The 15,182-nt window shown below is 49.3% G+C and overlaps 1 protein-coding gene across 2 annotated transcripts in view; it reads left to right on the top strand.

Annotated features, from left to right (window-relative positions):
• Polr3b (polymerase (RNA) III (DNA directed) polypeptide B) overlaps nt 1-15,182 on the top strand; it is a 98,157-nt gene that overhangs the window by 72,893 nt on the left and 10,082 nt on the right. For both annotated transcript variants that reach the window (XM_013519054.1, XM_005374620.2), the window contains exon 23: nt 1,726-1,868. In XM_013519054.1, coding sequence (XP_013374508.1) covers nt 1,726-1,868 — 143 coding nt within the window. The remainder of the gene's footprint in view (nt 1-1,725; nt 1,869-15,182) is intronic.

Consider the following 15,182-nt stretch of genomic DNA (forward strand, 5'->3'; position numbering starts at 1 on the left):
AGGTCGCACAGCTACAAGTGGCAGAGGGGAGATTTGAACTTCTGTAGTCTCGGTCCACGCCCTCCACCACACTGAGCTAAATGCAGCCGAGTCAGGGTGCTGTGACCTTGTCTGTGAGGGGGCCACACACCACCCTCGGAGGGTCCAGACCTGGCTCAGGGCGCCGGAGCACAAGCAGTCAGCATTGCTGGTGGTGCTGCGGGGTACTCCCCTCTGCCTCCTCCTGGTCCTTCCTGTCCTCCGCCATTTTGGGCATTTGCTCTGTTACTTCGTTTTCTGTCCTCCCGCACGTCCAGCCTGTTCCCTGTTGATCACCCACCTCCCAGACTTGGAAGTGCGCTCCAGTGCTTCTTACCCTTAGAGGAAAGGAGTAGCTTTTTGAGCTGTGGGCTTCTTTCTGGCTGCACTCCGTTCCCTCCCCTTCCCACGCCGCTCCTGAACGGGCCACCTCCATCTCTCCTGCTTTGCCTTCTGCCGGCTGCCTTCCCTCTGCACCATCCCTGCCTCCTGAGAGGTCGACACAGCATGCCGTGCGCTTGTGTCACTCAGGACATCTGGAGAGTGTGGTAGGTGCACAGGGCGGTGTGGGAGCAGAGCCACAGCAGTCCCTGTCCTGCACAGCTCCCATCCTGGCTGGAATCAGCAGGTACTTAATGGGAAGTGAGACCCCAGGTGGCCGCATCACCAGACTCAGTGGACTCTTCAGTCCCCGCCTAGTACACAGAGATGTTGTCTCTTATTTACTGATACCTTAATGCCCGGCATAGGACTGTCGTGTGTCCTGAGGCACCACCTGCAGGCCTCTGCTGACCTCCTGGCAGGCTCCTTGCTCCTCCTCAGCCAACCTCCTGCCTGCCTGGCCTGGGGTGGCCTTGTCCTGGCCGCACCCTTGCGCACCGGGTCTGGATGTACTCGCGGAACGTACCCTGCCCTTCTTTGTCACTGATGACTCGGGGACATCTGCCCGTGTCTGCTGCACAGTGGGCTCAGGGTGTATGCAGAGCCATCATGCTCCTCTCCCTACCCAGCCCCCAGCCACCTTCTCCTCCTGGGTCCCTCGCGGTGGTTGCTGGCAGCCAGACCTACCGCCTGCTCTTGCTGCTGCTGCTGCTGCTATCGCCTGGCTCCATCATCTGCCTCCGGGCCCCAGGGGAGCTTCCTTCTCCTGGAATAAATGGAGCAGCACCCTGATAGGGTGAGCTGTGGGCAGGCACCACAGGGCTCATACCGTCAGCCCTTGCCTCCCCCGCCTCACACCCTGGCACTGAAACCCCACGCCCTTCCTCCGGAGAGGGTAGCGTGAGCGTAGGCGCAGGAAGGCCCCCTCGCTCCACGCCTGTGCGCAGAGCCCGTGAGCCTCACCCTCAGGAGACCACGTGACACCTGCTCTGGGGGAAGCCCTGGGGGCATCATGTGGAAAGCTAGGCAGGAGATGGTGCTGCCCAGGGATTAACGGCTCGGAGCTGGTCGTGTCCTTGGGGGTCACCTGCCTCCCCTGTGACGTGGGAGTCCCAGTCCAGGACTGCTATGAAGACGACACTGTGCCAGGCCTTCCTCCTGCTAAGTCACAGGACTGTACAAGAGAAAGTGTGACTGTGAATTTAATATGTAAAAGGTACGTCGTTTTTTCAGAGTGCGAAAAGGGAGTGCTGGCCCATTTTGGGGTCGGATGAAATAGATGTGTGTGACACACTCAGGGTTTTAGTGACTTTCTCTTCCCGTCAGTTACAAAGGGGCGACCGACTCGTACATTGAGAAGGTGATGATCTCCTCCAACGCCGAGGATGCTTTCCTCATCAAGATGCTGCTGCGGCAGACGAGGCGCCCAGAGATCGGGGACAAGTTCAGCAGTCGTCATGGGCAGAAAGGTAGGCCCCCTTGCTGTGAGAGCTGAAGCTGCTGAAGAAGTAACCACATACGTAAGAAATGTGCCGTAACCGCCTCCCGTTAAAAGATCAGTGTACACTGGGCGTGGTGGCGCACGCCTGTTATCCCAGCACTCTGGAGGCTGAGGCAGAGGAACTGTGAGTTCGAGGCCAGCCTCAGCTACATGATGAATTCAAGGTCAGCCTGAACTGCATAGCAAGACCCCATCTCCAAAAAAAAAATCACTGTTTGAAAATTATGGCATTGTTACCAAAATTATTATTGCCTTCTTAGATCAACCAGTTTGTATGTTACTGACATTTATAAATCTGTGCTAGAATTGCTTCTCTGAGCTACTTCCTCTCTTCATCCTCTGCCCGAAATTGTAGTCACAGGTACATTCTCCTGTGCCTCCTGAGGTGTGTGTGACTGCTCAAAACTAGTGGCACTGACCTTTTTCTCACGTATGTTTTCAAACTGGTGTGTTCCGTTGGGTCAGGTGTCATAAGAGGTTACTCTCCAAGACCAGAATTCCCAGCCCCTTCCTTTAGCAGATAGATTCAGGCCGTGTGTGCAGCAGTCCGTCAGGTGCTACTGAGGTGCTCCTGGAATCCATACCTCCAACCCCAGAGCAGCTCATTGTCCACCCCGTGGTGTCCCTCTCGGCCTCTGAGCCCACTGTGAGGCTCTCCTTGGTGATGGTTACTGACCGCTTGTCACCCGTTTGTAATTTGATGTTGGTGTTTATCTTTGAGAAGCATCGCTTCTGATCCGTCTTGATGAACTTGACCTCAGTAGGGTCTTGTTCGACCAGTGTCTGAAGCGTCCAAGAGTGGGAAGTTTGTCCTGGGGCAGCACTGTGGTGGGCAGGGTCCTTGGCATTCCCATGGGCTGACTCTAAGTCTCACAGGGCCCTGGGAAGTAGGTACTGATCTTACCCCATCTTACAGCAGTTGAACAGAGGTGCAAGAGATAGATAATGTGCTCAGGGCCACACCGTCTGTGGCAGAATTGATTTTTGAGCCCAGGCAGCTGGCTGTGGAGTCTGAGCCCTTAACTCTTCAGCTACCCATTTGCAGAGCAGCTGGTGTCGGGCCTGGCCTCCCATCAGTGCTCTAGAAAGGGCTGCAGCTGTCACAGAAGTCGCTGTGTCCTTTTGACATGCGTTTGAGGTGCAGCTCTTCTACTCCTTAAGCTTAACTGTTACCACAGCTTCTAAATTACAAATGAGCATAATATTTTCTTATTTTTAGTGCAGTGGCGATAACTGCACATCATGTTCTTGTTGATTGTAGCTTCGTTTGCCAAGCGAGTGTGTCAGGTATTCCGTTTGGTCAGATGAATCCAGCAGCTGTCATTCTGCCAGTGAAACTATTTCAGACTCTGATACTGTTGCATTAACATCTTCAGTTCAGTTGGCAGAACCGGATTATTTTAGCCTATCTATGTTTTTTAAGGAAGAATTTGTTCCATCTGCTCATATAAAGGTGACAGCTCTAATTCACACAGCTCCTAATGCCTCTAAGTGTTGTTTAAAAATACACTGAGGTTCCCATGTTTTCTGCTGCTCGCCAGTGAGAATGAGCTCTGTCCTCAAACCTTTCCTCTTGTTCTTGATGTCTCCGAGACGTGCTCCTGAGTCTCTCTTGGTAACTGCAGCCTTGTCTGCTGTGTCTCCTTCACTCGTTCCCTGGGCGGGAGCACAGCTTGGTATCTTGTTACAAACACGGGCACTGGCAGCTTCAGGAGAAGCCTGCCCGAAGAGAAGAGCGCCACTCGCGTCAGTCTGTGGGGCTTGAAGTACCCCAGGTCCTTGGCTGCATCCAGGTGTCATGCAGAGTTGGAACTGGCCTCCATGCCAGTGCTGGTTAGCTGTGTCTTAGTTCCGTCAGCTTCTGAAGGCCAGAGCGCAGATCTGTGTGTTCTCCATGAGGTCTGGGGAAGCGTTTCTCATAGCAGCCTTGAAGGGGAGTTGGCCATGGCTGGATATCTGAATGCACAAATGAATCGAATGCTGGGGAGACGCGTGGGGCAGACTCTGCTCTTGGTGGGTTGCTTTCACTCAGGTGCTAATACACGTACGTGCACAGGCCCCGCAGCCCTGTAGGACAGATGTCGGCGTGCGTCCCTCAGACTGTCAGTACGAGGGGGTAACGTTCACCGACAGCAGTGGTTCCTAACGCACAGTGACCTGGAACGGCATATTTTAGGGATCTGTTCACTCGGGGGCTCTGCCTTACACGTTTCTGTATGAAGCTGCGAGGTCCTCCCGGGGTCGCTGACCTTTCACTGGTGCTCAGGAGTTTGTCTGGCTCGGTTTCCTTTTCCAGATGGCTTTTAATCCAAGGGTAAAAGCCTCCTGATTAGCCCAGGGTCCCTCGGTAGTCCGTCTCGAGCAGCTTCATCAGACTTAGTGAGAGTTCGGGAGGAGGAGCCGAGCAGACAGAAAGGAGGTAGTGCGGGCTGCAGCGGAGCCGCAGGGGGACGGCATGGGGCTCAGAATGACCTGCTGTGTGTTTCTTTTCAGCATAATTTTAATCAAATAATAATTGCACATGACTTCAAATGATCAAAGAGAACTTCAGAAAGGAAGGGTTCTTTGTGCTAAAAAATTGGATTGTCCAATTCGTTCTTCCCAAAGCAATTTCTTTTCATCCGTGCCTTCATATTTCTAAGTATTCTTAAACAGATAAGCATTCATTCATTCATTCATTCATTCTAGGTGTCACCTATCGATTTCCTGTTACGAAGGCTGCAAGGCCCTGCACTTTTCTCTCTCTCCCCCACTCCCTCTGCAATTTGGGGCCCATTCATTATTTAGATTACATTATTTTGACTGTACAAATAGTGTCTACCCCAAGCTAAGTGATTATATTAGTGTGTTTCCTTTGTGATATAATTTTCTTTTTTTTTTTTCCCAAAGGTCATAATTTTTCTAGATTTGGCTTTTGGGTTTTTTAGGAGGAGGTGTTTTGTCTGTCTGTTTGCTTCATCTCATTACTACTGCCATTGCTCCATACCTCCAGTGGCCTCCCAGGACTGTTTTCTGTTTGATCCACAGGGTGGGGGCCCCAGCCCCACGCACTGTGAGATCCCCCTGGGGAGCCCGGCTGCCACTGCTCCACACGGGCGACACGGGGTGGTGGTTCTGTGAGAGCTCCTGCAGTGTGTCTGGAAGTGACCGCCCAGGCGCCCACAGATGGGTCCCACAGCCCAGAACTTAGGGTGCTGTGTGGGGTGGAGAGCAGCTGTGAGCAGCCTTACTCTCTTGTGTGCTTCCCAGAGAGGCTGCTGAGCACTCTGTGGCTGCTAAGGCTGCCGTAACAGCGCCACAGATGGCGGCTGCCTCGTCCAAGGGCAGCTGCTTCCTCACTCCCGGAGCCGCAGGCCCAGAGCAAGGTGACAGCCAGGTCTGCGTCTCCTGAGGTCCCACTCCACTGTCTGCAGGTGGCCACCTTCTCCCTGGGTCTGCACATGGCCTTCTGTCTGTGCACACTTCCCTGGTGTCTGTCTGTCTTCCTCAGTGGATGCCACGTGCCGGATCAGGGCTCATCCCCAAGGCATTCACTAACCGTGGTCGCTTTCCAGAAGGTCCTGTCACCATGTGAAGTCGCAGGCCTACGTGTACTGGGCTTGGGACCCCAGCATGTGGAGCGGTGACCCGTTTCCTGGCACGCGTGCACGCATGCACTTGTGTGCATACATGTGGTTTCACTCTCGCTCTTCATCCCATCCCCTTTCTCCCGAAGCCTGTACTACTTTCTTCCTGGAATCCTAAGATTTCATGGCCCCTTTCCATTCCTTGTGCTGGGAAGGCGAGCACCCTCTGATTCTGACAGTTCAGTCCTTCAGTCCTATGCTGTTTCCTTCCCCATTGTCTCGCAGTGACCTCCTCTCTACACTCTCCGGAGCCTCTCTGGATTTCCTGTTGGTCAGGTATTGCATGGCTCTTCTGGAGGGATAATACGGTATTCTAACCTTTTTTCACACATCGTCCATTTCAGTCTTTTTTTTCCTGGGAGATTTGATCAACTTTATGTTCTGGATTTTTTTAAACTTATACTGTTAATTTCTAATTTAAAATATAAATTTATTTTCTTTTTATAGCAACATACTTTTGTTTTTTAGTTTTTTTTTTTTTGTCTTGTTCCTGATTTTACTTCCACATCTCAATCAGTTTTCTCCTTGTTAGTAGTTTTCAGAGTATCCGGTTTGTTGATTTGTCTTAGGCTCTAATGCCTGGTACACTCTTGAACCGTGTCAGACATCTGGAAGCACTGCGTCTGGGGACAGAGCCACAAGAATGTCACTGTAGGGTGCTCAGACGGAGAGCCACTGGATTGCTGGTGCCAGGCAGTGTCCAGCTGGAAGACTGGAGAGTAGGGTCTTCCTAACTCCTGCCTGGTGTTGGGCTGTGAACGGAGGTGGAGGCAGAGCCGGTTTGTCAGCTCATCTCGGGGAGCCAGGCAAGGGCAGGGGTCTGAAGCCCGCTGCGTAGCACACAGACTGTACCTAACTTCTCTGTGTCAGGCTGTACCCCACTCTGCCCTCTACTGTGCTTGCTACCCTTGGATCTGGGTCACTAGGAACCCGTCTCAGGTAGGGGTTGAGGGTGAAGGGGCATTTCCCGGCAGTAGGGATAAAAAAAGAGAAACTCAGGGATCTGACACGGCTTGTACAACATTTACTTATGCGGATATTTATTAAATACAACTTCTGAGTGTCTGGACTGTTCTAGGCCCTGTGAGAAAAGTTCCAGCCTTTGTGGGGCTTGTACTCTCACTGGCCAAAGAGAATGGCACGTCCTAGATGGAGTCTAGGGGTCCAGGGTGGGGCTGGGGCCGGAGATGCAGTTTGGGGATCACTTGCCTGCGGTTTATTCGCAGCCACTGTTGTTACTCCTACTGTCTGGTGTGAGGAGATCAAGGCTCAGAGAGGAGGGTAGCTTGCCAGACACAGATTGGTGTGGCAGAGCCAGGACTGGACTCCAGGCGTTTGATTCTGAGCACGCTGCCCGTTCCATTCACCCTCACTGAGGGGGCTTCTTTCTCTTCAGAGACCTGTTGCCGCTCTGCCTCTGGGGCACCATATTGCCGTGCATTTCTGCCCCCTTTCATCCATCCTCTGCTTAGCTTTAGTAGCCTTGGTTAAATTCGCTGTCTATCAAGAATATAAACAAATACAGAAGGTGAATTCTGAGCCCTCAGCTTCGCCATTCTCCTGATCCTCCTGGCTAGAGGAGGCAGGTGCCTGACGGAAGTGCTGGGGACTGTGCTGAGGGCTTCCCTGGGCCCTCCGTGCAGGTGTCTGATCAGCCTAACCCTTAGGGAGGGCTGGAGCAGGGCCTTGGTTGTGGGTGAGTGACATGGAGAACGCGGTCCACAGCGTTAGTTCCGTGCTGGTGATGGTCACCAGATGAGCTGACCACGATCTCTGTGTTGTGAGTTCCCACCTCAAATGTGTCAAACCAGGGTTCTTCCTCGTGTTTCTGCTTTGGTCCGCTCACATAAGAGTAAGACCAGTGAGCAACTGAACTTAACCTTCACTCTTAAAATGTAGAATTGGGTAGAAATATTCTTTCTCCTTTCATAGTACCAACTGCAGGTTGACACGTGTGTCTTCTCTATGAACAAGTTAAAGATTCTTTTGAATTAGTGCTTCTTTCTGTACATTCCTTCTCCCTCCATTTGGAATGATACTGTCATTCTCAGTGTTGGGAGGGTAGCGTGTTCCTACAGATCTTCTGATTCTCTTTGCTTAAGGTCTTCCTTAACAAAGATGTTGTTAAGGATTCCTTTTGTCCATGCATAATGTATCGATTGTATTTCTGTGCCTAATGCCTCTTCAGATACCCTCTCACAATTAGAGGAGACTTGAAAAATTTAGTTTCGCAGAACACAAGTGTCTATCCGGCTCAAGCCTGATCACTTCAAAGGTAGCAGGATAATTAGTAGCTAAATGCAACCAGTGAGAGAGGATGCTGAAGAGCAGTAGTTCCGCGCTGTACGTGATGCAGGTGCTCGTGCAGCAGGCTGGCGAGCACAGCCGAGTGGGTAAACGGACAAGAGAACCCACCCCGAGGAGCCCAAGTCCACAGCAGCAGTGTGTGGCAAGCAGGGCCGAGAGCGACGGCTAGGATGGCCACTGCAGAAGTGCGGTGTCCGCCAGCAGCTGGGACAGTGGGGCAGGCCTAAGAAGCAGCACACTGGACCCTCAAAAGTGGAGGGGGGCAGCGAGGAAGGAGGAAGGATAGAGGCCACCCCAGGGTGAGGAGCTAGCCAGACTCGCTCCAGCATACCTTTCCACCGGGGCTCCGATCACCCTGAGGACAAGGAGAGTCTGGAGCATGGCCCGGGTCTGCGAGGTCCGTCACGTATCTCGGCTTGTGGCAGTGAGTCCACAGTTCCTGAAGAGCTGAGCCTTTGACTAGGGGTCTCGAGAGCGGGTCACCGCATAGTGGTGCGCAGGATAGCGGATGGCTGAAGCTGTGGATGTGTTTGTGCGTGTGTTTACAAAGGAAGAGGGTCTGGCTCGACTTGGTTTGTGGCTCACCTGGGGCGGGCTATGGCAACCCTAAAGTCGTCTTGTCCTTTCCCAGCCTTCTAGACCTTTAGGTAGTTGGAGTGAAGCCTTGATCCGTGTGCATGGTTCCCGGTGACACTGCAGAGGGAGGGAGCAGCATGTGGGTCTGGAGTGTCGTGTCTTTTGCCTCAGATTCTTTGTGCTCAGCTTTACAGGTAGGGTGAAGATACATAGACATCGCCTGGTATGCTGGTTGGTTGGGATAATGTTTGGAGCTAGATTTCTTACTGAAATAGAAATCACTTGTATAAGTAAGCCGCTTTCACTTGTTGTCAATTTTACATAGACGGAATTCATCAGGGTCAAATCTGTTTATCTTGAGCTTTGGTCTGTCTGGTGGTTAGTACATTTATTGGAAGATTTTGTACACCCTTTTGTTTGATTTGGTTTTTTGTTTTTTAATTCTTTAGCAAAAGTTATGTCAGTCTAAAGAATTCCCGTATTGTTTCATATCAGTGTTGAAGCAAACCAAATTATTATATTTCTAAATTTCCCCTGACTTTGCTGCATTCACAAGGGAGGAAAAAGTAGACTCCTTTGATGTGAAGAGAGAAAAAAAGCAATATATCACTCCCTGAAAGAACATTTCTCGGTCTCTCATGTGAAAAAGGATTAGCACCTCCAACAAAGGTCCTGTAGATCACAGAATGGGCAGCAACACCAAATAGTATTCCGGAGAAGAGGAGAAACTGTATTTGAGCAAGAGTGTTTGTCCAGGCAAACAGAAGCTTCTTAATAACTACACATCTGAGATAATGGCCGGGCTCGCTTCTCCTGTGTCTCCCAGTCCCTCCCGGCCCAGACAGCCAGCTGACATGGACCCAAGTCAGCCTTTGTTTGAAACAGAAATCTAGTCTTAGTGCTTTTGCACTTAGTAGTTCTGTGTATCTGTCTGTCTTTGACCAATAAGAATCACACACATACAGATAAAATTGTTTGAGGATTCAGTTTGACCCCCTGATGTCCCCGAAAGTCCCCAAAACGATGGAGGTCATTTGCCTCCATCTTGCATTAATAAAAGTAATTAAGCAACCTGCTAAATTAATCCATTCCTATTGGACTGAATGTTTCCTAGATGAAAACCCAGCCCGACTTTCCAGCACATTAAAGAACCCTTATATAGTAGCTGTAAAGAGGCTGTGGGAAGTAAGAAAATATTTATTCATGGGTGCCAGAAAAGCTAAGAGGGAAGCTTATTTGTTAAACAAGGCCTGGTTTAAAACTAGTTTTGCCAGACTTTCATTTATTATTTGTTTTTTCTATATTGTTTTCCAAAATTGAAAGAGTGAAAAGATTTTGATTTAAAGTAATCATAACACCTTGTACTCATGTAGCACTTGAGACTGTCTAAAATCCTCTCTGCGAGACCGGAGCTTCAAACAGTCTGGTGTCTTTGCTCCCTGCTTTGCTTGATCCTGCCTGAATGGAAGTTTCTAAGTGGGAGGGCCGAGGGGGCAGACAGGGCTAGCGGTGTGAGCCTGAGATAAGGTGTGTGGTGGCCAAGAAGCCCTCAGAATTTGGGCCCGAAAAGAAATTCCACAACTCTTTCATATTAGCAATCAAGATCATTCTGCCCACACAGACACCTTATTGTAAGAATGTTTTATTTAATTTGCTTTTTAAGAGCAAAATGTGGTCCTTGGTAGCTAGCCTGTAACCCTCTGACCTTTCAGTAAATATCCAACTAAAGCTTTGAAATTAGGGTATTTAGTGTTTTATGGCCCAGAATAAAAATCTCCAATTCTGTTTCCAAATAGTGTAGCCCCAGCACATTTTATTAAGCTCTTGACATATTTAGCTGTGTGTATTTTGTAAAGTTCCTATGGTTATTGTTTTACAATAGCTGTTTCCAGAAGCATTGTAAGGGTTTCAATTAATCAGCCCTTTGTATGCTTCAGACTATGCAAATTTATCACATCAAACCATTCAACTGCTCATGGGAAAGCCGTGTAAAAACTGCATTGTCTTGTAGCACCTCCTCTCATTTAGAGTGATGTTTTAATAAGAAAGCTAATCAAGTTTTCTTATGCATTATTTATCTGTTAACATGTAAGGAAGACCCAAATTAAAATTGTGTCAACCGGGATATGGCAATGATGTGATAGATCTGGAAGTGATTCAACAGCAGAACAAAGCTAGTATGATTCAACACTTTTTGTCCACCCCTCCCCTCAGGATTGTTTAAGGTGGTAGTGTGAAAAATAAAAGAAGGTTAATTCGATGAATGGAAAGGGACAAAGGGAAGAAGGGAGTCACCGCCTGTGCTCACCTTCAGGTTTCGATTTAGGAATTTACATTTCTGAATGTGTTACGGTCCACAGCGATGCATCTGTCCAAAACACAGCATCTCTTCCTAGGGACACGCTTGAAAGCGCCCCGGTCGCTGTGGCGGCTCGGTGATGCTGGCTCCTCAGCAGCAAGCTGTTTCCTGCTAGAGGGCTGCAGGCGCGGCCTCCAGAGCCCTACAGCGATCAGGAGACGGTGCCCTGACCTGCCAAAGACCCAGACAGCCTGGTGCAGGAGGCAAGGCAGGAGGAGAGGAGCGCACTGCTCTGGGGCCTCTCTGGCCAAGGTTAGTGCACCTGCTCCTGGCCGTCTGCTCGAAGGTCGTCTCCTGTGTTAGCTAGTGCACTTCCTGCTGAGGGTAATTAGGGTTCTTCTTTAATAATAATCCTTCATCTTTCTCTAAGTACTTCTCAGGCATTGTAAGGGAGGTGCTAATTATTCCCACTATGAAGACCAAACTACTGAGGCTCTGCCACTGCTCCCCCGATGCACACATGGTAGTGAAATGCCTGTTGAACCTGAGAGCTGAGTACAGGTCACCTGACTCCTTGCTGGCCCACCCCACACTGGCCTGGTAGCCTGGGCTCTGAGGACTGATAACTGTGGGTGGCACTTCCCCACCGTAGAGCCTTGTAGCAGCAGCTTCCTATAGGGCCTGTCCTTCGCTAGGCAGCCGCCCTCCTCACACCGTGATTATGGAGAGACGTCAGCACCGCTTCACCCTTCCAGCGGGGTGGCAAGCTGTGTGCAGTAAGCGGCCTCGTCTAAGTTCAGTCTCTGCCGAAGCAAAAGCAGGTGAGTCAGACTCCAGTTAGCACCTCGAGTCACTTGGAGCATCCGGATGTGGCCGGCAGAGCCGCATAAACGCAGTGGTTTCTGGGATCTCTGGGTTACTGCGCAGAGGCTGCCTCTGACCGTGGCGAGCTGCGGCCCCGCACCCCTCCTGTCCCCCAGCCTTGCAGCGCTGGGCCCTGCTCGTGCTGTCGTGGCTCACTGACCACCACGTAGCGGACCGTTTTCAGGCAGCTCCCCCGACACTGACGCCGCGTGGGAGCAGCTCTCGAGTTAAAGGTGGTGTCACAGTTGGCTTCCACAGTTACTGTTCACGCTCCTGTCTCACTGTGTCTCTTCCCCTCCCTTTTTCCTGTCCAGATGAAGGAAATCTAGTATCAGACCCGCACACTAAAACCAGTATTTTTGGAAAGCCAGAGTGCCTTAAGTAGATGAGTAACTTTTATAATGAGAGATACTTTCCAGAAAATTGCGTGATCCATAAGGACTTTGAATGGGGAACACTATCCTTCCCGCCTCTCTGGGTTGCTCTGCAAGGCGTGGCATCAGCAGCGCAGGCTGGACGGTCCAGGAGCCTGCGGTGTCTTGGGCCCAAAGCCGCACTGAGCCTGCGGCCTCCTGAGTTAGCACCCACTTGAAGCCTCCTTGGGCTCCCCGCGCCCCCCACCTTACAACTTGAAATGAAGATCTTCATGGCTGGGGTGATAGTTTCCCTGTTTCTAAGACTTGACGCTCCTTCTTGTCTATTCACGTTTGTCCAAAGCCCTGTGTACAGGCTGTCGGCTGGTTCCTGCTTGGCCCCAGCGACTGCATTAAATGTTTCTGGACTTGTTTAAACTGGTGTATTTGCATTTCACTGCCAGGAGGTTGTGCTATAAACAATGGGGTTCAGGCACCACCGTGAACCAGGCGATGAAATTTTATTTTAAAATCTGAAATGCTGTGTAAGCATTTAAGGTATGAATTGGTAATTGTTTCCCAACAGCTCCCATTAGATATGGTTTATTTGTAGCCCATCCTCTCTTCAGGGACCCGGGAGGTTAACACACTGAAACATCCTGCATATCATTTACATTGTAAAGCCAGCGTCAAGGGAAAGTGACCATAACTTTTAAGAGTTCTTAGTACTAGAATGGGTTTTGTGCCTCGGTCCCTGGGGAAAACACGGTTTTAATTTTTCATTGGAAAATAAGAAAAGAAACCTTCGCACTTTAATTAAGGATTCAAATACGCTGAAACTGAGAAATACCTTTCAAAAGAAGAAAAGAAAAGTCTGGTTCTAAGATTGAGAGCTCTCTTTTTATCCCTAATGAATTCAGTAAAACGCAAACTTTTAAAAATCATCTGTCTCATTTGAGATTCGAGATCATCAAATTCTGTCTAAATATTTTGTTTTAACTTCTAAGCTCATTATGGGCTCTTTGTGTTAACTTGTATTAAAATCTGTCAGCTATGACTGGTCTCATAAGCACAGTCAGCGGACCAGAATAAGTTAATTATTTACTTGTGTCACTAATGCTCTTCATCTAATGAAATGCACAGCTGTGTTAGATCTGCAGTGGGATGTGTGGCCCCCATTGTTCCCCCAGTCCGCGGAGGGGAGAAGCTCGATGATGGAGAGCCCTCGGCTCTTTCTGCTGTTCTGGCTTTCTGTGTCGATTTCATGGATCTTTTATCATTCACTTTCACACAAAACAAACAACACAGGGCTGTCTGCTATGGGAACCATCTTGGCATATAAAAGGGTTTTCAGAGCCCGAAGTAATTTTAAGTTAGCGAAGATTTAATTTTTGGCTTACAGGTGCCCCTGGTTGAGATACAGCCAGAGCAGTTCCTGTAACAGAATGAAAAAATCTGAAAGCTTCTTAAGTATATTTTTTAAAACAAAATGTCAGAAAAGGGCAGATAAGAAAACAATTTCCCCCAAAAAAGGAGCCTGCACTAAATATTAATCAGATTTCAAGGGAAGTTTTTAGGGATTCTGATTTCAGCAGGATGAGCATTTCTTTCATTTTAGTAACACAATAAAGATGAGTTTACTTGATGGAATGTGTCAGATAAGACAAAACACAATTGCAAGTCATCTCTGTACATCCCCTCCCCCGCGTGACTGTGTCCCCACCTCCTGCCCCTCTCCCCGCCTCTGACCTGTGGGGGACGTGGATGGTGGACGCGCTTCCTCCAGTGCAGACAGCGCCCTCCTCGTGAGCAGCGGAAGGTGCGTGCTTTTTCCTTGGCTCTGCTTTCGAGGGTGGAGCTGATCTGTGCCTCTTCACCAGCCAGTTGCACTCCCCGCAGATGCCCCAGGTCCGGCCCCTCATAGGAATTGCCATTTTTAACATTTCGTTCACCTCTGAACAATGTTGTTGTCTGTGCATGCAGATTTACAATTTGATCTCTTTCAAAGTAGATTTCCCAGTAGCTCTAAGGTTTTGTCCAATAATTTCAATGTGGACAAGATGGATTTTTGGAGGGACGAAAGAACGGTCACACATTCTGCTTGATTTAAATTCTAACACGCAGCTGAATTTGAAGTAGAACTGAATAATTATTTGTGTTCCTCATGTAGGAAAGCATACGCTCTTCATAGTAAACAAGACCATCAGCACCAGAACTCCAGGGAAAGTAACTGCGTGCTCTAGAATTCAGCTCCACAAACCTAGTTACCATCTTGTTGGCAGCCAGTGGAATCAGAATATTAATAGCCAGTAGTAGATAGGCAGATGGCATTCTTTTCCTTTGGACCTTAGCTCTTCTATAACAAGTCACACATGAATGTTTTAAGTGGTCTGAGGGGCTTGGGGCACGGCTGAGTGGTAGAGTACTTGCCTAGCATGCATGAGGCCCAGGCCTTGATCCCCAGCACCATACACACACACACACACAGTCTGGATAAATTATCTACAACTGAAACTGAGGACTGAAAAATTTGACAGCAGTTTTTCCATAGGTGCAGATAGTTGATCACCTCACACACAGAAAAGGAGTTTTTTTTACTATATGAGCAGTTTTTCTTAGTTCAGTGCCACTGTATACTAGTTTCCCAATCAAAATTATATAGATTGTGGTTAACTAAATTCTACACTTCATCTCCTCCCAAGAAAAATCAGAATAATTAAAAACTATTTAGCAATGAAATCCCCTCAGCTTAACATAGAATTAAGGGAGTCATCAAGTACAGCTAACTTAAGAGTAGCAGTACTGTGCTGAGCGGGTAGTCCTCATTTTGTTCCGTTTTCATGCTTAGAATTCCATTTCTAATTCTTGCTTTTTCCCCAAGAATGATTTGGCATTTAGTTTTCTTATTTGTCTTTGTAGGTTCAATGAAGGATCACTTTTCTAATGTGCTGTAAGCTATAGGAATTAAAATTCTTGGGGCAGCTGAGGCCTAGCCAGGGCAGCCTGGCAAACCTGCCAGGCTGACAGTGCCCATGCCAGTAGGTGGACTGTTAGCACCTCAGCCACACCCGAGCACCTGTCGTCACAGTTCCTGAAAGGCACATTTACACACACACCTCTGTTCAGGCTGCTGTGTGTGCTGGTCAGAGAATCTGGGTTCTGTGACTTGGGGTACAGAGCCTGCTGCTGAGGAGCAGAACTGCTGCTGCCTTCAGGCCAGTGGACACAGGCAAGCCCTGGCCACGCAGTCCCCCTGT

Source organism: Chinchilla lanigera, unplaced genomic scaffold (genome assembly GCF_000276665.1).
Source record: "Chinchilla lanigera isolate Chin_1 unplaced genomic scaffold, ChiLan1.0 scaffold00004, whole genome shotgun sequence".
NCBI lineage: Eukaryota > Metazoa > Chordata > Mammalia > Rodentia > Chinchillidae > Chinchilla > Chinchilla lanigera.